The sequence below is a fragment of the Coloeus monedula genome (assembly GCF_965178545.1).
Source record: "Coloeus monedula genome assembly, chromosome: 2".
NCBI classification, from domain to species: domain Eukaryota; kingdom Metazoa; phylum Chordata; class Aves; order Passeriformes; family Corvidae; genus Coloeus; species Coloeus monedula.
Window position 1 is genome coordinate 117,344,218 of NC_138782.1, and position 24,781 is coordinate 117,368,998.

The 24,781-nt window shown below is 49.0% G+C and overlaps 1 protein-coding gene across 2 annotated transcripts in view; it reads left to right on the plus strand.

Annotated features, from left to right (window-relative positions):
- Positions 1 to 1,243: 1,243 nt before the first annotated feature.
- XKR6 (XK related 6) overlaps positions 1,244 to 24,781 on the plus strand; it is a gene marked incomplete at its 3' end in the record, with an annotated part of 165,849 nt that continues 142,311 nt past the window's right edge. The window contains exon 1 of one of the 2 annotated variants that reach the window (XM_082300550.1): positions 1,244 to 2,003. In XM_082300550.1, the coding sequence (XP_082156676.1) occupies positions 1,267 to 2,003 (737 nt within the window). In that variant the 5' untranslated portion in view covers positions 1,244 to 1,266. The remainder of the gene's footprint in view (positions 2,004 to 24,781) is intronic. The other variant, XR_014227238.1, reaches the window with a different exon arrangement.

Sequence of the window (24,781 nt, forward strand, 5' to 3'; positions counted from 1 at the left end):
AGACATTGGAACAGGCTGTCCACAGAGGCTGTGGAGTCACCATCCCTGGAGGTGTCCAAGGAATGACCGGACGTGGAAGTCAGTGCTCTGGTCTAGTTGACAAGGTGGTGTTTGCTCATAGGCTGGACTCAATGACTTCAGAAGAGTTTTTCAACCTAATTGACTTTGTGGTTCTGTGAAATGGCCTCAAGTTATACCAGGGGAGATTTAGATTGGATATGAGGAAAAAAATTCTTCATGGAAAGGGTGGTCAGGCAATGGAACAGGCTGCCCAAGACAACCCGATGGTGGAATCCCCATCCCTGAAGGTCTTCAAAACATGTGTAGGTGTAAACTTGGGGATACAATTTAGGGGTGATCATGGCAGTGCTGGGTTAACAGTTGGACTCGGTGATGCCAGAGGTCTTTTCCAAACTAATTCTGTGATTCTGTAAAGGGGCTCCAAGAAAGCTGGAGAGGGACTTTGGACAAGTGCATGGAGTTACAGGTCAGGGGGAATGGCTTTAAGTTGAAAAGAGGACAAAGCTAGACGGGACTTTAGGAAGAAATTCTTCCCTGTGAGGGTGTTCAGATCTGTGAGGGCACAGGTTGTCCAGAGAATCACAGAATAAGCTGAGTTGAAAGGACCCCACAAGGATCATCTAGCCCAGCTCCTGGCCCTGCACAGGACCATCCCCATCAATCCCACCCTGTTCCTGAGAGCATTGTCCAACCACTTCTTGAGCTCTGTCAGGTTTGGTGCTGTGTCCATTCCCTGAGGAGCTGTTCCAGTGCTCAACCATCCTCTGGGGAAAGAAGAACCTTTCCCCAATATCCAACCTAACCCTCCCCCGACACAACTTCCAGGCCATTCCCTCGGCTCCTGTCCCGGGGTCACCACAGAGCAGAGCCCAGCGCCTGCCCCTCCTCTTCCCCTCACGAAGAAGTTGCAGACTGCGCTGAGGTCCCCCCTTAGCCTCCCCTTCTCCAGGCCTCATCCCTGCGAGTTCCCCGGGCCAGGTCGGACGGGGCTGGCAGCATCCCGCTCCGGTGCAAGGTGTCCCTACCCGCGGCGGGGGCTGTGGAAGGCGCCGCTCCCTCCCGCCCGCCCCGGCCCCGCCGCGCTCCCGCCGCCGGTCGCTGTCGCCGCCAGGCGGCCCCGGCCCGTCCCGCGCGCCGCGGAAGCGCCGCCCCCGGAAGCGGCGGGCGGGGGGAGCGGGCACGGGGGGGGCAGAGCGAGCGAGCGCCCGGCGAACGGGCCGGGGACGCGGCGGCGGCGGCAGCAAGATGGCGGCCAAGTCGGATGGCGGCGGCGGCGGCGGCGGCGGCGGCAGCGGCGGCGGCGGCGGCTTCGCCCAGCTGCACAACCTGGACGAGGCGGCGGCGGCCACGGGCGGCGGCGTCGGGGCAGCGGCGGCCGAGGTGGCGGAGGAGCCGGGCGCAAGCAGCTCCTTGCACATCTGCCACTGCTGCAACACGTCGTCTTGCTACTGGGGCTGCCGGAGCGCCTGCCTGCGGAACCTCTTCGGGCGGGCCGCCGCCACCGCCGCCGCCGAGCCGCTGGCCCCGCGCCCCCCCGCCGCCGCCGCCGAGGGGCCGCCGGAGGGCGGCGAGGCGGCCGAGCGGCCGTGGCTGGACTGCCTGTGGATCGTGCTGGCGCTGCTGGTGCTGCTGGGGGACGTGGGCACGGACCTGTGGCTGGCGCTGCACCACTACGGCCGGCGGGACTACTTGTGGTGCGGCCTCACCCTGGCCTTCGTGCTGCTGCCCTCGGTGCTGGTGCAGATCCTGAGCTTCCGCTGGTTCGTGCAGGACTACACGGGCGGCGGGCTGGGCGCCGTGCAGGGGCTCAGCAGCCGCGGGCCGCCCATGATGGGGGGGACCGCGGGCCGGCGCGGGGGACCCGCCGCCGGGGTAGGAGGAGCCGGCGGCACCGTCACCCCCGGGGCGCAGCGCCTCTGCAGGATCTCCGTCTGGGTCTGGCAGTCCGTCATCCACCTGCTGCAGATGGGGCAGGTCTGGAGGTAAGGGGCGGCCGGGGAATCCGCCGGGCCCCCGGCGGGGCGGGCGGGCGGCGCGCTGGGTCGGGGACCGCGGCCGCGGAGGGGCGGGAGCGGCGGCTGCGAGCGCTCGGTGCGAGGGGGACGCGGGGCAGCATCATCCCCTGGTCCAAGGGGGATGTGGGGCAGTGTCACCTCCTGGCTTGAGATGGACGGGGGACAGTGTCACCTCCTGGTTTGAGAGGGACGGGGGCAGTGTCGCCTCGTGGTCCAAGGTGGACGTGGGTCAGTGTCCCCTGCGGTCCAAGGTGGTCAGTGTCCGCTGGCCGAGGAGGGGCAGGTGTGGGTGGTTGTCAGCACCTGGTTTGAGGTGGATGTGGGTCGCTGTGAGCTCGTGGTCCAAGATGTGCATGGGTCAGTGTCACCTCCTGGTTTGAAATGGGTCACTGTTCCCTGGATGAGGTGGGGAGCTCTCAGCTTGTGGAACAAGGTGGACGTGGGTCAGTGTCACCTCGTGGTTCAAGGTGGACGTGGGTCAGTGTCGCCTTATGGTTCAAGGTGGACGTGGATCAGTGTCACCTCCTGGTTTGAGGTGGATCAGTGTCATCTCATGGTTTAATGTTGGTCAGGGTGACCTCATGGTTTGAGGTGGGTCAGTGTCCCCTGGAAAAGGTGGGGCAGATGGGGGCCAGTGTCACCTCGATGGGCTGAGGTGAGTCACTGTCCCCTAGCTGAGCTGGACCAGATGGCCATTGCTGTTACCTCGTGGTTTGAGGCAGACGTGGGGCAGTGTCACTTCATGGCTTGAGGTGGATCGCTGTCCCCTGGGTGAGGTGGGACTGATGGGGGTCAGTGTCACCTCGTGGTCTGAGGTGGTCATGGTCAGTGTGGTGCCCCCCACATTGAGAAGAAGGGGAGATTTGGGGGTTACTCCAACTTTGGGTGAGGAGAGACCCAGAGGGAGGAGAGATTCCCACAAAATGAGCCTGGGGGGCTGAGGTGGGGGACATGGGGGTCGTTGTCACCTCATGATCTGGGGTGGACCTTTGCCAGTGCTCCCCACGGTGGAGGAGGTGTCAAGGCCCTCTGTGTGCTGAGGGGACATTTGAGAGGAAGAGAAGTTACCCCAAAATGTGTCTGTGGGGCTGAGGTGGGAGGAGTGGGGTTGGTTGGTCCAAGCAGGACACGGGATGGTGCTCCCCACGTGGAGATTTGGGGTCACCCCTTCTTCACTGAGAAGAGCCCCAAAGGCAGCAGAGATGTCCCCCTCAAATGAGCGTGTGGGGCTGGGGAGAGGGGAATAGGGCTGCTGTCACCTCATAGCTCGGAGGGGACACGGTTCTGTGCCCCTCATGGTGTGGGATGGAATGGATTCTAGCTCTGTGGGAATGTAAATGGTGCCGCTCAGGGATGGGGTGGGCTCTTGCTGCTCCACAGACATGGGGCAGGATGGGCAGAGGGTCATGGAGCTGCTCTTCCCTTCAGGACAGGCCCGGGGCTGGGGGTGACCCTCGCAGTGGCTGCACTGCAGAGGGAGGTCCTGTGGCCCTGGGGGGGACTCACCCCACCGCCCCCCTCCTGGAGCCAGGGGGCAGCCAGGAAAAGACTCCATGGAATATGCAGAGGCTGCTCCGGAGAGGGTCTGCGGGGGGATGGCCCTGTGGCTGCCAAGCGCTGGGACGTGCTGTTTCCAGAGGGTTGACGTCCTGGCATGGATCCCGTCGGGGTGAGGGGGTGAGGGTCTCATCCATCCCCGAGAGCCTCTCCCCAGCCAGCGGAGCGGGAGCGGGAGCTGCCGGCTCGCTGACTCCCCCCAAACCGAAGGATCGGGTGGTGGGAGTGGAAAAACGCAGCGTGATGCCTCGGCTGTGGCTTTGGAGAAAGGAGAAACCTCCTCGGTGGGGACGGCAGCGATGGGGCTGCCGGTGTGAGGCTGAAGGTCAGGGATAAGGGACCATTCCCTGCCAGAGGGAGAGGTCCTGGGGTGGAGGAGACGCTGGCCGGAGGACGGGTCTGAGAAGTGACCTCAAGCTCGGCAGGAATAAAAAAGCATCCTCCAGCGCGAGCTGGAAATTACGTTATCCTCCCCAAAAAGAGAGGTGGGAGGAGGCAGGGAGGGATTCTCCAGGATGAAAGCCTGTGGATGCAAACACTGCCACAGAGATGTCGGGCTTACGGAAAGAGGTGGTGTAAGGACAGCTGTAAAGACCCGGCGTGGCCCAGCATCCTCTAAGTTGGGGCGCGGGTTGGTAACGTGGAAGGGGTGTGAGATTTGGGGTGGGGGCAGAGGGACGACTCTGGGTGGTGTCACGGGGCAGTGGATGCACCCCCTCCACCCCATGGATGGGTCAGGCTGTAGGGAAGAGGCTCCAGATGGGGGTCGGTTGGCATTTGTAGCTTTTAAAATAATCCTTAGGGATCAAAGATTTTTATTTTCCCAATTTTTTTTGAAGAAGCCGCGGGGGTGGAGGGGAGGGGATCTGCGTGGGAAGGGTGCGTGAGATGTGTACGTAGGAAATAAGCCCATGCAATCGTGCAGTGCAACAGCAAATACATATTTCTTCTGCATCTTCAATGTCATTTGTGCAGCGTTCAAAACACATTTGTTCTCAAGTTCTGCTTGGGGGTTTATTCTATTTTTGTGGGTTTTTTACGGCTGAGATTTGGGCTGGGGGGTGGCGGGAGGGGGATGTCTGCGGGTGGTGCGTGCGAGGATGATGAATTGGCCCGCGACCCTTTCTGCTGCTTCCCCTGGTACTCCCAACTGCTGATCCCATCAGCAAAAGCAGTTCTCAATGCAGATGCTCCTCTGGCAAGTTGAATTTTTCCTTTCTTGGAGCCAGGCAGAAGAAATGATGGTGTTTTAGCTGTGCACAAACACCCCATGCCATGGCACACTCGAGTGAGCACGTGGGGAGGGGGAGGCCAAAGTGATGCTGGCTGGGACAGAGGGGGTGCATGTGGGGCGCTGATTTTTGGGTAATAGGAAGAAGCAAAGCTCAAGTTGCCCTGACTTTTCCCTGCTATGCTAATGCAGAGGAAAACATTTTCTTCTGAGGTTGTACAGGGCTGGGAATGCCAAAGGGGACTGACAAGGAGAGCTGCAGCCCGGATCACGTTAGGTGAAATCAGGGAGCTTTCTCTCCTGTTGATCTCTAATCCCACCAGCGCTCAGCTCCTGCTCTTTAAGGCATGCTGGACAGCGGGGAGCCGACTCCCAATACCTGAGCAGAGCCAGAATTAACTTCCTGGGATCTGTGAAGCAGCCTCCACGAGGGTGTCTTTTTGCATTCCCACTACAGCTACTGCCAGCACCATTAAAATTAATCTCGGATGTGGTGATGGGACTAATACTGGAGCGCGCTGCTTTGGCCGCCTTTGCCTGCGGTGCAGTTGCTGCTTGCTGGGGAGAAGTTTAGACATGGGGATGGAGGAGGAAAACCTAGGACAGTGTAAGTTCAGTGCCTGATGCTCCGAGCCTGGTTTCTTGCAGGATCATGGATCCGCGCTGCCGGTGCATGGAGCGTAATCGGGATCGTACCTTACGTAGGGGATGTCGTGGGTGTTGTTCAGCAGCTGGAAGCGAATTTGTGGAGAATTGGAGGGGGCAGGTTGGAGTAGTACAGGAATTCTCATCCTGAATATGTTAGGTAAATCTGCGTTTGGATTTTGAGGGTTGACATAATTCCTATGGCGGCTTCTTCTCGTAAATACTGGGAAGACTCGCCAATAAGATGGTGAATAAATAGCATTTTATGGCAGAAATATAAATATACATTGGGATCCTATTTTAGCAAGGCTGTGTCTTCATTTTGTCAGGATTGTGGGAGAAGGAGCTCGTTTTGGAGCAGTCTGGATGGGGGCTTTGTCTGCTGTTTGTGTCGTATTCAGAGGGTGGATCGTGACCAGGCAGGAGAGCTGAGGGGGCAGTGCAAGTGTTGAGCGGGGGCTTAGTGATATTCCTGGGGTTTTTGTGGTTTTTTTTAGTTCAGCTGGGATCTGAAGGATGTGTTAATACTGTCTGTCTATAGTGGCTGTTGGAAAAATAGTAAAAACATATGCGTGTGTGTATACATATATTTTGAATTCTTGCTGGAAGTAATCTGATCTCAAACAGATTCGAGTAGTCTGATCTCCAATGCCATTCCCACCAATAAAACTCAGCTCCTGGGGTTTTTACCTTCAAAAATCTACAATATTCACCTTTCCTCTCAAATCTTAGCTTGTCTTGAAGACTTGAACAATTCATCCAGACTATCCAAAAAGTGAAGGATGCCACTTGGGGCACGTTATGGTCATTATAGAGGTGCTGCAGTGCAAGCTGCCAAGGGCTGTTCCTTGAGGAGGGATGCTGTGGTTTTGCTGCAAACAGGATGAAGACAGGGCTGTTCCTTTTGCTGGAGCTGTTCAGCCGTGTAAATTTGGGAGAAGTAGTTTTGGTATCTCGAGTAGTTGCACAGGTTGTATGAGTGACAGGAGTGAACTTCCCTGTCTGATGTACCTTTCCATAACCTCTGCTGGAAGTGGGTTACTGGGTCACGAATGCTGCCCTGGAATACGGGGTTTAGAGTGGAAAGTCCGATCCCTTGCATTGCGCCGTGCTATTAAAGCAAACATTATTGGATTCCATTGGATTAACGGGATGTGGAGCTGAGCTGAGCTGAATGCTGACCAGCTGGAAGTCTCTCTGTGTCTGTTAAACTGTCAGTGACGGTGAGTTTTGGGACATGAATGTGCTCTGTTTATGGGGTTTGTTATTAAGGCAGATTTAAATACAGATCTAGGAGAAAAACATTCTCTACAAGAAACCCCAGCAAAACACAACAACCCTTGTCACTGTTGTGACATTAAAAATTGTCTTGTGTGTGTACATGGTGAGAAATTCCTAACATTTAGGCAGAGAGTTGGCATCTTTTTTATTAGTGGAAAGACCAAATCTGTGAGCTGTTCATCTTTGGAGGTGGAAGGATGAATCAATGGGTTTAAATGGAATATATGGCATTTAATGACTTTGTGTTGAGTGGGTTCAGGCTCTCCTAAAATACTTTGTCTGGGATGAACTTTGTGAGTTAGAGACACATTATTTTGGGTAGTTTAGAAATACAGGCAGCTATGACTCTGAGGTTCTCTGCCCAAATCCCTCAAAGTGGGAGCCATCTGCTTGTCAAACAGCAGATGAACAAGAAGCCGCTGACCTAATGCTGCCTCCTTGTCTTGGTTTGGGATGTTCAGCTCTGTAGAGCCTTTCTGTAAATTTACTGCCTTCCCTGGCACGCTGGACTATTTTTTTCAGCTTTTTCTGGTTAGCTTGTCTGGCAGCTGAGTTTTTCCTTTTAGCCAAGTTTTAACAGCTTGCTTTTATAGTATGGGGTTTTGTCAGCTTTTGACAAGTTGGCAGAAGGAAGACATTCTGGAATAGATGATAAATATGTTCTCCCTACAAGAGCAGGTCTGGGGTATAACTTTTTATATTTTTTTTCCAGTGAGGTCGTTCTCCCTTCCAAAAAACCTTACCCATTCCACCCCCATTTCTACAGGATCTCCATAAGGAAGTGCTGGGCTGTGGGTGTAGAGGTCCAACGACATCTACAGAGCAAGTAGGTTGTGAGAGAGTGGAAATAATATTAGTAATCATAATAACGAGGGAAAAAGGGCTTTATCCTTTGGGGTCTCCATGGGTGGCGCGTGGTGGTGATGCTCCGTGTCTTGTTGAGTGGTTCCCACTAGAGGGGGTCCAACCACAGATGTTGGAGCGGATCTGCTGGGCCAGCCTTGGGAGGGCAGAGATTTCTCCAAAGCTTTCCTTGGGAGGAACGATGTCCTGCCCTGACCTGCTGGGAACTCCCCTTCCCATTCGACCCGGCGTTTCTGCAGAGACAGCATGGCTTGGGCAGGTGGGAGAGTGGGATTTGGAGGAGAAACTGGAGTTCAGTTTGCTCTTGGAGCTGTTGAGAAAGAGCCATGTGATGTCCTGTGGCCAGGCAGTGACAGCAGCTCATCACTGCCCCTGCCCTGGTTTTTGGGGAGGAGGAAAGGGAAGCAGAACTACTTGGGTGACCTGACTTAGTTCTTACTGGAACCAGCACAGAGTTTCCATGGCTTTCAGGGTGAAGACACCATTGCAAGGTATTCTTGGGACAGCATCTCCAGGAGTCCAAAAACTGAAAGAGATCCCAACTGCTTTGAAGTTGGGTTGCAGGCTGCTTTTCTAAATGTTCCCACCCATGTGGTCTTTGACCACAACATCCCTTTTCAGTTGTTCAAGCTGAACTCCAGGAAAAACAGCTGGTTTGGGTTTTTTCCCACTCTCCCTATGGCTTTATCTCTAATGCCAGTGGCAACCTGGCAGTGCCTTTCCTGGTGGAGGGGAGGCAGGGTGCCAAGGGAAGGAGGAAAGATGGCACACCATTTTTTGTGTATTAAAATTCCAGGCTCTGTATTTTCCACCTTTCCAGACACTTCCATTTCGCTCTCAGCTGCACTGAGCCAGCTTTATTCCTTGCAGTGGTTCTCCTCTCTGAACAAATGTAGGTTATTCAGGGAGCATTTCTTTTAATGAAAAGGATGGAGGGAGAAGTGATGGTGATAAAGCATCTCTTTGGAGGAGAGCTGCTTGTGCTGCCTTGAGACTGCAAGGAGCAGAAATGGGACGTCAAACGTGTAATTTTGCTTGGGGAACGAAGGTGAGCCTGTGGAGAAGTCTGGATCCCTCACACAGCTTCACACTCTACTCATTTTGCTTTATTTCCCTTGAATCCTGACTTGATTTTTAGCACCTGACTGTAGTGAAAATCAGCAGTAGTACAAGGCAGTGTTTTAACACCTGGAAGCTTTTAGGCAGGAGGAATTGTGAGTCGGAGTAAGGCTTTGCTAGAGAGAAAATTAAATTGTAATTAAAGGCGTAAGCAAAGAACATGTGCCAAATATTGTCACTTCATTGACCCACCTTCTTCTGATGTGCTGGGATTCAGAATGACAGCCAAGTCTACTGTGATGCTTTAGGGCACTGAGATGCTTTTCCAAATAGGATCCCAAGAAAATGGGGAAAGATCTTTCCAGGGGAGGAGGATCTTTAGAAAATCCTCTAACCTAGCAGCAGTCGGATGGAGGGAGGAACACCTTGTGTTTTTAGCTCTGTGGAGCAGAACTGCTTGATATTTGCAGGGCAGAACATTAGGCACATCCCATATCCTTGGGCTGCAGTGTCAAGGATGCTCCCAAAATCTTCTGGATTGTGGGACTGAGCATTTGGCTGTGTCCCGGGAGCAGCCCGTTGCATCTCTCCATGGATGGATTTTTACTTCTGTATTTTTTTGTCACTCTCTCCACTTGGGATTCACATTTCCTACCACCCTATATTCCAGTTTCAGCCTGTGTTAGGTTATATGGAACTGCTGTAGCAGAGGAACCATGTTTACAGTGGAGGAGTCTCAGGAGTTGCTATTTGTCCATCCCTGGATGCATTTCACCGATGGACTTCTGTTATTTCAGTATAAATGGGTGTTTTATTCCTTACTTCCATGTCTTGAACCACAAACAAAATCAAATCTTGGCCACGCAACAAAAAGTAGAGCTAAAGGCCATCTCAAATGTGTCCCCAAAACTATAATGGGACCTGAAGACTGTGCTGCTCCTCACGTCTCCTTTCTTTGGAAATCTGTGAGAGCTCAGGTTTGCCTATGAAATATTCACAGTCTGTCCTTAAGTGACTTCAGCTGCACAGAAGATCTTTTGCAGAATTGGCAGCTTTGTTGAAACCTTCTGCCTTCAAGCCCAGAGCCTTTACTGTGACCTCCTCTTCCTCTGCTCCGCTCTGAGTTGGTTTTCCTGCAGCAGGATTTTGGCATCCTGAAGAAATATCCCTGTATTATCACAGAACTGAATCACATCACAGAATGGTTTGGGTTGGAAGGGACATTAAAGGCGATCCCATTCCAGCCCCTGCCATGGGCAGGGACACCTTCCACTAGCCCAGGTTGATCCAAGCCCTGTCTAACCTGGCCTTGGACACTTCCAGGGATCCAGGGGCAGCCCCAGCTTCTCTGGGCACCCTGTGCCAGATCCTCCCCACCCTCACAGGGAAGAATTCCTTCCCAATACCTAACCTAAATCTCTCCTCTTGGTTTAAAACCTGTCCTGTTTGTCCAAACACTATCTGTCCATGTAAAAAGTCACTCTCCCTCTTTTTTATACACTCCCTTTAAGTACCCCCCCTTTGTAGAGGATGGATTGAGGGAATAGACATCTTCTCCCTGTCCCAAAACCCCGTGGGAAGTAGGACTAAGACAGGAATCTATCCTAAATGCTGCTTCAGTGCTCTGTAGATGGTCTGTGAATGGGCACTAGGAAAACTAAGCCTGTTGTGAACAGGTTTAAATGGACACTGCAGAGGGCTGAGCTCGTACTGGAAATCTCTATCAGCTGCTGAGCTACATCACCTTTTCTACCTTCACAGGTCTGCTTGTTGTGGGAGAAGTTTCCCATAAAACCCCCACCACTTTGGCAGAACTCTTATTAAAAACTCCTCAGGAGCCACGATGCAAAAGGCTCTGGCAGCTGGAGCTGCCTTTATCACTTTCCTAATTAAACCTGTGGGAAGAACCCAAACCTGAGTGAGGGAGGATCATGTCCAGCTGCCAGAACCTCCCTCAGCTCAGGGGGCTCCATGGGGTTTTCTGTAGGGGAAGGGAGCAGGATCATGTTTTGCTTCTCTGATGGACACTGGACTTCACAGCTCTCCACAAAAATCCAGGACAGATGAGCTCCTTTCAGTGGGGTGGCTCAGGATAATCTCCTAAAGCAGGGACATGTCAAGTGTCCCTGTGAGTTTAAAGAGTTCCAGTCTCCAGGAAAATCACAATTCTCCCATTTTCTCATGTTAAAAAAGATCAATTTAACTCCTCATACTTGGATTCCCCACACAGGCAGCCCTGGATGACAGGACTGGCAGGAATACATTCCCTGATCTACCAAACACAGAAGACAGCAGTAAAGCACCAGGAGTGGTTTTGAGTTTGGGATTGGAATTCATCCCAGTTATGTCTAAGCGAGGGAAAAAAGAGCAACGGAGGCCGATGTTGTTGAAGTAAAAATTGTAGAGTGGTATAAGCAGAAGGCATTTAAATAATGTAAACAGTCTGGCATGGGAGGAAGGATGGGAGGCATTCCAGAAACAAAAGGAAAATAGTTTTAAAACATGGCTAAAAATACAGCAACTCTTGAATTCCAGAGATTATCTCAATTAGCACTTTTTCAATATATCTTTACAACAGAATTGTAGGAGTTCACAAAAGATAATGGAGGCTGTGAGATACAGAGAAGTGATATTAATTTGTTTAATTAAAAGGATGAAGGGCTCCCTAAAATAAGATTCACTTATCTTCTGTCACAGGGAAGAGCGAGGTTATATTGGGAAAACTGCAGCTCATGGCACTGTAGTGTGGAGAAGGCATGGAGAGAGCCAGGGCTGGGAGGAAAAGCCCCTTCTTCAGCCTCAGCAGTTCCTTGCTCAGTGGCTTTCAACAGCAAATCCCTTCCCATGGGATTTATGTGCTATTAGAGCAAAATGGGATGATTTTACATTTCCAAGAGGATTTTGTTTGATGTTCAGAGAGCAGGAATTGGACGTTTTCGTCCAACAGAAAATCAAATACTCAGATATCAGAGCTTTGAGGGGCAGGGAAACATGGTTTAAACTGGGAATCTGTGTGTGTGGAGCTGTGCATGGATGTCCTCTGGCTCCAGAGGTGTGTGGCATATGTCAGAATTTATGTGCAGCCTCAGCATTGCGTGCCCATCCCTTGGAATGGGGGAGAAGCATGCATGGATATCCAGCTGGAAGTGTAAGGGGAGACCATAGGGGCCAGGGAGGAGAGAAGACCCTCATGCAGATAGAAATTAAATTAACCCCCCTGGATGTATATTAATATGTTAAGTAGCACTAAGCTCTGTATCCCAGCTCAGCAATATTTCGAGGCACATTATTGCTTTAATGGAGGGATAAAATAGAACCTGCAATTACAGTAATTTTTTCTAATTGAATATTTTGCTTTATTCTTTCCCTTTCAAAGCATGACTGTAAGTACCAGCCTTCATAAAGCTTTGGAAATATTTATACTTTCCCTCTCTGGCAATGGGTGTAAATATGCTTTTTCTTGGGCAGGCTGTTTGGGTCCCTCGTGGATGAGCAGCAGAACAGCTCTGGAGAGAGGTGGGCAATGTACCTTCCCCTGCTCCTTTTAATCATACAATCCTGGGATGGTTTGGGTTGGAGGGGATCCTAAGGATCATCTCATTCCACCCCCTGCCATGGGCAGGGACACCTCCCACTATCCCAGGCTGCTCCAAGCCCCGTCCAACCTGGCCTTGGACACTTCCAGGGATCCAGGGGCAGCCACAGCTTCTCTGGGCAACCTGGGCCAGGGCCTCCCCACCCTAATTTATTCCTAATACACAGTCTAACCCTACTCTCTTTCAGTTTAAAGCTGGGAAACACTTGTTTCCCATCAGTGGAAAGGGGGGAATATGATGTTACAGTCTCAGTGCTTTCTGTCATTCTACATGGGCTTGATGTGAATGTCAGGTGTCTTTTTGATTAATTTCTTGTCCGTGCAGGGGTAGTGGAGAAGTGGACAACAGTTGTTGTTCCCAGGCCATGTTCTGTGGAAGCAGATGACATCCTCCACCTAAACTGACTTTGGGGAGGAGGACAGGTAAAGCTCCTTCAGGATCCTGCTGGAGCAAGATGTAGATGGCAGATAGAGGCAAAAGCTGAAGGGCAGAGTCCCTGCCCAAAACCAGCCAGGTGAGGCAGCAGTGCTGACAACAGGGACACCAGGGGATTAAACTCGAAACGCTGATGGTATAATTGGGTGTCAGTTGAGTTTTTTGAAGTAGCCATTTTCAGTGGCAGCTCTTGAAACCGAAGTTCCTCCCTCCAGCTCAAGCCTCAAGCAGGCAGCAAAATGCAGCTAAATTAACATAATAATTGCGCTGTGCATTCCGTGTGCTGAATCTCGGGGTTTTAAGAGGGAGATTTGCTGATACTCCCTCCATGTGATGGGATGCTATCAGTTGGAGGCTGTTGCAGTAGCTGTCTCCTCGTCTAAAGGGGACTTTTGATCCAATAAACTGCTTATCTCGTGTAGTTGTCCTTTCATCTAGCGTGGGTGGTGTGTGATGGCTGATGGAAGGCACAGTATTGTGGCTCGTTTATGAATATTAATTAGAAATGGAAATAATTTGGAACAGTGTGCACCGACGACTCTCCAAGCACCGCCAGCTGCAGAAATCCATCAGTTCCTCCCTCGTGGAAGACTCAGGAATGCAGGGAAGGCGCTCACGTTGGGGTGTGAAGTCACCACACAGAGTCTGTCACGCCGACACGTCGGCGATGCAGCGGGAGGTTGTCTCGGGGCTTTATTCCCCAGCGTTCGTTACGGCTGGGCTGGGGAAGGAACGGTTTCCTTGGGAAAAGCTGCAGCAGTGCCTTGCCAAGTCATGTGCATCCGAGCCGGAGCCGGAGCTGGAGGTTGAGGCTGTGCCTGGGCACGTGGCTGTGCCGAAAGGCAGCGCGATAAGGCTTCGGCGCCCTTGTTCTAGTGAAGGACATGCTTTGCTCCTGAATGCTTAATCTCACCTTAGTCCTTGTCACTCCAGGCCCGTTGTCACACGCTGACGTAAATGCATCGTGCCACTGACGCCGGGAAAGGCTCCAGCCCCCAATGTGATGCAGCTTTCTTTGGGATGATACCAGAGCCCTTCAGAGAATCTCAGAACAGTTTGGGCTGGAAGGGACCTTAAAGATCATCTCGTTCCAACCCCTTGCCATGGACAGGGACACGTTTCCTCTTTTGTGGTTCCATCTCAAAATCCAACCATGTGTGCTGATCAGGGATAGAGCCCTCTTCATCTCATTTGCCCGGAACTCATCCTCAGGGGCCACGTCTCCTCTTGGGAGCTTCATAGTGGCAGGGTTTGTCCTCTGGCCCTGAGATGGGCTGGCACAGCGTGGTTGTTTGTGTCATGTTAAGCTTTCTTGGCTTTTGGGAGAGGGTGGTTGCCTCCAGGATGCCAGCTGGGAATGGTTCTGGTGGTGCTGCTGGAGGTGAGGGCTTGTAGGTCCCAGGGATGATCCCCTGTGGTGGTTGAGCCTTGAAGGAAACAGCCTATTAGACAAGGAGAGCCCAGGAGGATGCAACACATCACAAGGAAAATATTCCCTTTACTTAGGTTAATTTTTATTTTCTTATGAGAGTATGGGCTTGTTTTTCCAAACTACTGAAGGTGTATCCAGCCTATCAGAGTCTCCAGCAAAATCCACTTCTAGCTTTTGGATATGGCCATCAAGTTTACCTGTTTGGGACTAAATTTATTTTATGACTCCTGTGTGTGCACCAGGAGTGGAGCCCAGATCTCTTCATTGGATTAGATTGTCTTTATCACCTTTGGGAGAGTTACATTCGGTGGGCCACTTTAGAATTGATGCTTAGGGGTGAATCCCAGGTGAAGAGAACGGAGAAATGCCAAGACATGTCGTAAATCATGGAATGACAGAGTGCTTTGGGTTGGAAGAGACCTTAAAGCTCATCCAGTTCCAGTCTCCTGCCATGGGCAGTGACACCTTCCACTATCCCATGTTGCTCCAAGCCCCATCCAGCCTGGGTTTGAGCACTTCCAGGGAATTCAGCTGAGTCCCAAACACTCGTGTCCTTGTGGACTCATCCTGCTCAGATGCTGGTGGAGGAGGATGTGGTTTGTTGCTCCTGCAGTTTTCCAGAGTGCTTTGCTCTGCAGGGAGAACCCAGTGGGGTTAAACTGGGATCATCCTTGGGAGCTCAAATGTGCAGCGAGCCAAAAACGTGCACTTCTGGGGTCACCCATCATAGCCCAGACCCATCCCAACTCTAATTTGTGGGTTAATTTATTTTTAAAGTGAGCCAAGTAATTAACTGCTTTCCTTTAAAACTCCTCGGAGCCCTTCAAACCAGTGCTTTAAAAATGGGCTGATTATTCCGCTTTCTTCAAAGCGCGGGGTATTAGGAAAAGTCGGCTCCTGCAGGCACGATCCTCTGGCAGCCCAAGGCACTCCAGGGGTGCTGTGCCATGTCACACACACTCAGTGTCACAAATCACTCGCCTGTGAGTGCCACTTGCTCTAAGTGGGGCATGACGGCTGTCACAGGGCCGGCTCCGCCATCCGCACCTTCCCTTTGGAATTTGTTCCCTTCCCCCGGCGTGGCTGGGGTTGGGTTCTTTGAACCAGCACAGGCTTTGCTTTTCAATCGTGAGCTTTAGATCTGGGATAATAAAACATCAAAGTAAACCAGATTGTTGTGGATAGAGAAAAAAAAGAAAAAAAATCAGGACACTCAGTAGGACTTCGGGGAGTAATAAATTTGTTCTATATTTAATCTCGTATTTATCGCAGTGTCAGTATGAGACCACTTCATTTTACTACTTTAACTGTAGCTAAGAATAACTGAATCCTTGAAATATTGAGAAAGTGGCTAGTACCTGGTGGTAGCTGATGGGATCCAGCTTTAATAGTTATTGATTGGCTTCAAAAAGCTCCCAGTAATATCACATCCGAGCTACTGTATGTTGGAAGTTCAAATCCTATCAGTTATTTAAGATTAGAAATAATTGTAGATTTGCAGCTTAATCATCCCTCAGTAGGTGAAGCCAGCCAGGACTTCAGGTGTCATTTATAATTTTGCAAAAAATTTATGGTTGATCTGCCTTGGTTTTATTGTGGGAAAATCTTGGCATCCCTAAATTCAGATATTCTCCAGCATTTCCTTGGCTTGCTGTAAAATTAGTGTGGCTTCTCTGATGGGGATGCAAAGCCCAGTTTAAAATCTGTTTGTTAGGCAGTGAACACAAGGGACAAATGACCCCTGTAGGGTTGGTCTTAGTGCTTGGTCCTTTCTCATAGTGCCCCATGTCTCAGAAAGTGCTGAAAAACCCCACATATCCTCATAGGAAAAGAAAAATTGTCCCTAAGTAAGGGGAATATCTTCCATCCAGAAATTCAGGAGAGCAAAAAATCAGATTAAACACTGCTCTTGAGTACTCAAACTCTGCCTGGGTAACCTGACATTTACCTGTGCTTCAGCAGTGCTTCAAAACAGCACCTTTAATGATGCTTTATTACCATTTTCGTTCTCAGTCTTTGTTTTACTGCTCTGGAGTTTAATAATCCCATTTATCAAAACATTTGGGGTTTTGCTGTTTCTTTTCCCCCTGGTATGGCTTGTTGCACAATTAGAGCTTCATTAAAGGCTCTCATTATTTTTCTTGGTTGTGATCAAGCTCTGCCTGCAATGAACCACTGAATTTTCTGTTTGAGCACACAGATCTCCCTGTAATTTCCTGCTGCTCCTTTCACCGGGCACCGGCTCTTTGCCATTCCTGGGAAGTGACCAATTTTTTAGCAGCGAGGGCAAATTATTTCTAGCTCTTTTATTTTTCTTGTTGATATTTAGGTGTGTTCTCAGAGGGAAAAAATGACAATTTTTCCAATTTCCTGCAGTTGTCGGAAGCTGAGTAACTGCAGCAGGGAGTTTGAATTCAGGGGTTAAGTTGAATTTCTGGTGACTTTGGCAACTTCTTTGCCTGGGACTGGATTATTTCCCCCTTTTTTTCAGGGGATTAGGGGATTTATTTGTGAAGCAGCACTCCTAACAAAGGTGTCTGAGACACTGGGAAGGTCACATCTTCATTTACTTCGAATGAATTCCTTCTGCCATCCTGAAGCTGTGTTTTGGGGGAAATAGTGAGGAAATCACACTTTTATTTTGGAATATTTATTTTGGAATCATTCTGCTGAAGAATTTTAAGTAGGAATTGATGAATGAGGATGTACTCATTGAAAAATCGCTATTTAGAGCCGATTCCCACATGGAATACCAGGGATTATCTGGAACAGAAAGCTGTTTGAGGTCCTGACTGCTTGAGGAGCCAGGCTGGGATCGAGGAATTGTGCCTGGTTGGAACCCAGTGCTGGCTCCTTGTGTGCTGCTGTGGGGGCTCATAAAAAACCACAGCCCTAATTAGGAATGAAAATGCACATAGTTATGATTTTTAATTTCCCTTCCAACCCAAACCATTCCATGATTCCATGCTCTTTAGAGTGGATATTTTGCCTAACACTGTTCCTTACGGTCAGCGAAAGGGTCCTTGTCTTGCTCCCACTTTCCACTGGCTATAGTGTTAATTAGTTGTATGAATTAACTGAGGACTAAGCTTCATTAGGCTGCCATTATCAGTGCATTTGTATTCTTCCTGTCCTAAACCCTCAGTGAGAACATCTGTTAGTCACTCAGAATAGAAGTCTGCATTCTTAGGAGCAATTTTGCCATCATAAAACTGGAGATTTTTACTGATCAGACACCTTGAAAGATACTTATTTCTCTTCCAGTCCCTTTTCCAAGAGGAAAGCTTTCAGTAGGACACTAAATCTGTGTTACTCTAAGTGCAAGTTTGTGTTCATGTTTGTGAGGCAGGTGGGACTCTGATATCTGTCAAGAGCTTTGAGGTGAGGAGTGTCCCATCCTCTCTTGGCATTGCCTCATCTGTTTTCTGCTCTTTACCCAGTTTCCTTCTGTGGGAGTGTGTTCAACTTTTCATAGAATTCTTGGGTAATGGAATCATTTCAGTTGGAAAAGACCTTCAAGACGATCAAGTCCAAGCTGTGACCAATCCCCACCTTGTCACCCAGTCCAGAGCACTGAGTGCCACGTCCAGTCCTTCCTTGGACACCTCCAGGGATAGGGACTCCACCACCTCCTTGGGCAGCCCATTAAAATGCCTGACCATCCCTTTAGGGAAGAATTCTTCCTGATGTCCAGCCTGAACCTCCCCTGGTGCAGCTTGAGGCCATTTCCTTTTGTCCTGACACTTGTTACGTGGGAGAAGAAACCAACCCCCACCTGTCCACAACCTCCTGTCAGGTAGTTCAGGTTTCAGAGTTTCCTTTGATCCACGCTGATTTTCTTGGATCGCCTGAGAAAGTTGATACCTGTCCCCGGCTGACTCTCCCTGCCCTTCAAGCATCATCTGCTGGGGTTACCTCAGAAAGTTTCGAGTTTTGGAGCTTGGGTACCTTTGGCTTTTTAATAAAAGACAAGGTTTGTAATAGAAATGCAACTTAAAAGCCTCACAAACTAAAACTGGTTTTACTGAAAGTGCTGTTACTGGATTTCAGAAAAGCTTCTTCACAGGAGCAGGGAATGACCAAGAAAATTCACCATCCCAGGCATAAAATTTGCTCTGACATCCTTTGCCCAATGATTCCAGCGATAACACTGAAATTATTTGTCCATTAAAGGATATTTATTACACTTCCTAACTGTAGGAATAGAATTAAAAGAAGGAATTCCTGCTTTAAATGAGGCTGTTTACCCAGTTCTGTGGTGTAGCCGTTACTTTCCCCCATGCACTTTCCCATTCAGCCACAGCAGCGAAGTGTCAGATCCATCTGAAACCTCTGGATTCAGTCAGCCGAGTCAGCTTTTGTCAGTTTATGATCTCACGCTCTTTTCTCCCCCCCACAGGAGTTCTGTTACCTGATAAAGTTGTCTTTCTTTGGGTCAAACCAGTGGGATTATCTAAATGAGGCTGTTTGCTCCGCCGTCCTTCCTGACCCGGCTCTGCTCTGCCTTTGATGGGGGCCCTTCCTGGGGTGTCCTGCAGTTGTTCCATCGTGCCTTTGGTGAATTAAAGAAGTAACTCCATGTCCTGAACGGTTCAGGATGAGAGGGATAACCAGCTTTTGTGCACAGCTCCCTGTGATCCGTAATAACTGCTGGAATTGAAGGAACCACAAAGCAGCAGCAATGTTTGGTGTTTTTAAAGTAGTTCTGATTTAAGCATAAAATACCTTTTTTTTTTTTTTTTTTTTTTTTTTTTTGTACTCTACCAGTTACTGAAAACAGTTCACAATGCTTGAAAGCCTTTCTGGCAGTATAGGAAAGTACCTTCAGAGATCTCAGGCCAAAGCACCGTGCAGCTCATTATCTTCTTTCTGATGGTGAACAGAAAAGAGCACAGCTGGCCCAGGAAAACGTGTTGGATCCGGGCAGGTACATCCTGATTTTCCTCCAGATTTTTGTGCCATCATCCAGAATTTGTGGCTTTAAAAGTTCCTGAGCAGGAGGTGGTGTGTGTTTAATATCCCATGATGGATTCTTTAGTCCTGTGAGGGGTTTTGGAGCTCAGCAAAATTTCCTTTAGTGTTTTTGGTTTTTTAATTTTGCTTTGCTTGGTGTCTCCTTGCTGTTTTCGTTAGGGAGATTCCCACATAAGGATCTTCTAGTGGGAGGTTCCCTGTTTATGTCGGGGGCGTTGGATCTGGATGATTTTCAAGGTCCCTTTTAACCCAAACCATTCTGTGATGCTGTGAATTCTGAGGGCTTGAAACTGTTTTCCTGCTAGTACTAAGAGTGGGACAATTACAGCTGTTTTATTTGGGGCTTTTTTCTTGTTTGTTTGTTTTGTTTTCATGCAGATTCCTCTGTGGAATAGGGATTACATGAGATTTACACATACTAAGTTACCCTGAAGAACTGAAACCAGTGGGGTGAGGTTCTGCCCCTTGCATAGAGAGAAAAAGCTGTGCAACAAAAACCTTTCCATAGATTAGTTATGGATACTCTTATTTTTAAGCGAAGCAAGGTACTGAATATTCCAGAGTCAGTTTTCCAGCTCCAGTGTGGTGTCAGTGTTGAAAGTTGGATTCAAAGATATTTTTATTGGGTAATTACCTTTTGTGTGTATTGGACTTTGGGAATATGTATAGAGAAAATACTCTTGTGTGTCAGAATTTTTAGTGTGAATGTGTTATTTACTTCTCAGTCACAGGGTGTTTTAGGGAGAAGGATTTTATAGAATCATAGGATCCTGGGATGGTTTGGGTTGGAAAGGACCTTAAAGCTCCTCTAGTTCCAACCCCCTGCCATGGGCAGGGACACCTTTCTAGAAGGTAAAACTGCATTTTAAAAATGCCTGTGCTCTCTACAGCCAGTGCACAGAGAGCTGAGCACCTGTGAAGAGGAGGGAATCCCAAGGAAAGCAGGACCCCCCTCAGATCAAATCCCATGTCCCACATGGGATGCTCATGCTGATGAACAGAGCTGATTTTACACCAGGAACAGCTCCAACAGCAAAGTTCCTCTCTGAGATGAGTCATTAGCTGTGGTTTCTCTCCTTTTTCTCATCTTTTACCAGCTGGAGTGACTCCCCACAGGCTCTGGGGAGAATTGGACCCCACAGATTTCTCTGCAGCAGGTTGTGATTCCAGCTCTGAGATGTACAGAGCGATTTGAAGAAAAATCCTGGAAGGGGGCAAGCACTGAGAGGGGAGAGTGGGCGTTGCAATGAGATAAGTTGGCTAAATATTTCCTGGGAGGGTAGCAAGGGGTGTAATAATGACTGATCTCAGAGGAGATGGTTTGAAAAGAACAGCTCGTGTCTGATTGCAGCCTCTGGATAATGTGGTTTGGCTCATGGCAGTGCAGGAGAGGCTCAGCGAGAAGGTGAAGAGCTGGTGGATGAATTGAGGAATATTATCATTGCTTCAACAAGAGGCAGCATGAAATCTTGTGTGAAGTTCTCCTGAGTGTGTAAGAGCAGGAGCCAGAAGGAAAAAGCAGCTGAATTCAAGATCATGAGAGTTTTTTGTGATTCTCCGTTGTGGGAAGGAAAATTCCAAGTAGCTGCAACCTGTTCATGTCACGCAGTTAATGGCATTTTCCCATTACATTAAAAATGGATCTTTAGGGTTGTTCACAGAGGTTACTCAGTGCATAAAACTTGGATGTCTCTTCATGCAATCACAGAATGGTTTGGGTTGGAGGGGATCTTAAAGCTCATCCCATTCCACCCCAATGACATGGGCAGGGACCCCTTCCACTATCCCAGGTTGCTCCAAGCCCTGTCCAGCCTGGCCTTGGACACTTCCAGGGATCCAGGGGCAGCCACAGCTTCTCTGGGCAACCTGGGCCAGGGCCTCCCCACCCTCACAGGGAAGACTTTTTTCCTATCATCTAACTTAAATCTCCCCTCTTCTAGTTTAAAACCATTCTTGTATCTCACCTGAAAAGTGAAACCATGAGCTGCAGATGCCTTCCCAGCCCTTTGGAGCACACCCTGTGCTGCTAATCCACCTCCTTTGCCTGAGCACTGAGCAGATCCCAGGGAGACTTTTCATCTCCAGCAGGATTGCAGGCCACAGACCTGGCGTTCTCCGGGATGTGAGCAGAGTGTAATATTGATTGGAATGCTTACTGTAGTTATTTATTGCCTTCATTAGCAGGGAAGAGATGAGAGACTATCACAGTGTATTAAGTTGTCCCAGAGACACCTGGATAGTAAATTATAAATAAACAGTCAACAGTGGAGTAGAACTGGTGGAAAGCTGGGATGGTCAATGTAAGGATCTTCCAGCCAGGCTTTTTAAATCACTAATGTGCAGATTCAGTGTGGTTATTGCTTCCTGTGGCTGGTAATGCTGTTTTAAGGGACTTAAGTGACTGGAGACGTGGTTTGACTGAGCTGATGGAGGTCCATCTTGAGATGTCTCTTCTCTTTTGCACAGCCCTGAGACTTTGGATAGGTGTTTCATCAGAGATGAACCCCCAAAACTGCTATTTTGCTGTAAACATACATTTTGAAGGAAGGAAAGATTGAACTAAAATGATAATATCCCTGGATTGATGACTGGTTGGACAGACATTCCTTCACCTAAGGGAGTTCACATTCCCAGTTGGGCACTGGCTCTATTTTTTGGGAGTAATTTTGGGGTGGAAAGTTCAACACCCAGGGTTGTAGGAGCAATCCCAGGCTTATATTAATCCCCAACTCCCTGTGTTTGTGCATAAATAATACCTGAGTGTGACAAACACTGGTTAAGACCTTGTGCACCTAATAATGACATTTCTTGGCATTTCCTCCTCGATTTGGGAAGAATCCTCTTTATGTTGGAGGCATGGGGAGTTCAGAGCATCGTAGGTTTCATCTTCCATCCTGCTGGATGAGGGATGGAGCTGAGGATTTCTTCCTGCTGGAGATTGCTAGTGGCGTGAAGCACTTCAGGCAGCCTGAAAAGCCTGAGTGTTTCCTGCAGAAGAGTGTTGTGTTCTCCGGGTGCCAAATGGGTCAAAATCTCTGCCGTGGTGGTGGCAAACTGTGGAGCTGGCAGGGGAAGGAATAAATCAGGGAACGTTCTGGGGAGATGATCGTTAACCAGCATTCATGTGTAAAACGGCGTCTAGACATTCAAACACTGCTAATAGCCTTTGATTAACCATTTTTGTTTTGTTCTTGCTCAGTGTGTTAATCACTGTGATTAAAATGCTTAGCCACCATGGAGCTAGGCGTTGGATAAATTAGGAAGTAAGCAAATCCAAACAGATGGGGCAGGGAAAATTAGTGTCTCTGGCAGGGCCAGCGTTAGACAAGGCAGGGCTAAGGAAGATTTAGGGGGAGACCCTAAATAATCTGAGGGAAACAAATCTGCCTCTGCAGTGGGCCTGCCAGATCTCCCCACCTTCCTGCTCCTGTAAAGCTTTGCCTCCTCAAAGCTTTTGCCTTTTTCCTCTGCCTCTGGAACCCACCGCTGTCCTCACCTGGCCTGGCAGGTCCCAGGATGCTACAGCCAGGTTTGGAATCCACTCTCTCCTTTGCACAAGGATGTCCCAACATCTTTGTGGGGTGGGTCCTGTGTCCCCTGCTGCAAATCCCTGCAGACAGGACCCGGGGAGAGGGATCAGCCACTTAATTCTGGCTCAAGAACGGGCCCACTTTCTACTTATTAGGGATTTTTTCCTTTTTTCACAGCAATAGCAAAAGAATGTTGGTGATGTTTAACCCCTCCACCACCAAATGTGTGTGAGCACCATCTTTCAGTGGGACAATGACTAATTTAAACTGCTGGGCTTAGGGTTAAGTCCTTGTCTGCTGCAGATTTTTGAGGAAGAATGAGGGCTGGAAAGGGTGGGAAAGGCACCTTGCACTGCTTGTAAGATCAGAAGCCTTGTTAGGTGTCGAGATGCATCAAAATCAGCACCCAGTCATGTCAGCTCTAAAGAGAAATCACAGATAAAACAGGTGAGCACAGGGGTTTCTCTGGTAGGTGTGGACAAAGCTGAAATTACCTGAAGCAGGGATCATCCGTGGAGGTGATGGGGAGACCACACTCACAGCCCTCTCTGTTCTTCCTTCCCCTTAATCTTGTTTTCTGTGTAACTTGTTTTTTGGTAGAGCTGTGAAAAAAAATTAAATGGGTAGTTTTGGTGACAGCAGGTTTTGGCCTATTATGTGCTAGGATCTGTAGCTAGGATTTCCAATTTCCCTTCTAATCAAAAGGCTTCCTAAACCTTTCAGAAGTGCTCTCCTGGGATGACTGCACTCACAGAAAGGCAAAGTGCTTTGTTTCTGCTGGTGTCAGTCTCTTCAAAGGTACCTGAAACACAGCACAGCCACCAGCCCAGTCCTGCTCCTCTCAGAGCATCTCAGGGCTGGGGATATCCAGTGCACAGCCCTTCCTTTTCCAAATGCTCCAGCCCTGAGTTCGTGATGATCCTGGGATAGTACGGTGTGAAAAGTTGGGAGGTCTTGGAGTTTCCTCACTTGTGAGGAATGCTGAATTTAATCTGAACCAGTGTTCCATCAGTGCCTGTGTGGGACTTCTCAGGTTAAGTTGAATTTTGTTCTTGTATTTTTGTTGTGCCCAGATGGATTTTTACTCATAATCACAAAATCACGAAGGGGACAGAGTCCCCGGCAGAAATCACATGTTTAATAATCTCTGAGGGTACATTCCTGGCTCCTGGTACTCATTTAACACCCCAAGCAATACTAAAACTCCTTTAAAAGTCAGTTCTCTGTTTGTTTGGGGTTTTTTTGTCTGTTTGTTTGGATTTTTTTCTTGTTTCTGCTTTTGTTTTAATTTCCTGGATTCAGTGCTTTCCCTCCTGTCCTTATGAGATCATCCAAGGGAGGTTTAGGTTGGATATAAGGAAAAGGTTCCTCCCCCAGAAGGTGGTTGGGCATGGAACAGGCTCCCCAGGGAATGGTCACAGCTCAAGAAATGTTGGGACAGCACTCTCAGCCTCAGGGTGGGATTGTTGGGGTGTCTGTGCAAGGCCAGGAGTTGGACTCTGTGATCCTGATGGGTCCCTTCCAACTCAGCGTATTTTATTATTCTACCTCTTTTTTAATATTTCTGATTTCCTTCAGGACTAATCACAACAGTTTTCAAGCCTCATAAAAAACTTCGTTGCCTGTGCCTCCTTCCTCACTTTCTTGCTTTCATCTCCTTTTTTTTCCCCCCTCGGGTCATATGCCTATATGCAGGAAAGCACAGATAGAGCTAAATAAAAATGTCTTTTATACTTGAAATATATAAGAAGCCCTCAGACTCAACACTGTGTCTAAATATACCTAAAAACGTTGGGCTTATTCAGCGCTCCTCTAAGGCGATTGAGACATGTGAGTCTCCAGCTGAGTGTGTTAAGCTCTGCAGTGACCACACTTCCAAATATTTTATTTGCAGCGTGTTAAGGTTTTTTCAGCAAGTGCTCTATTGTTATTGCCAGGAAAATGCTGACATATATTTTATGTAGCACATCAGATGGGATCCAGACTCGCTTTGCAGAGCTGAGTAGCATTGCTACAGCCAATTGTTCGACACAGCATTTTGCTGCGTCTCCTGACATGCTTAATAAAGATATTCTCATGATTCTGGAGGCAGCCTGAATGCCATTAACTGCTGGCTTTCTGAGGAAGCACAAACACAGCTC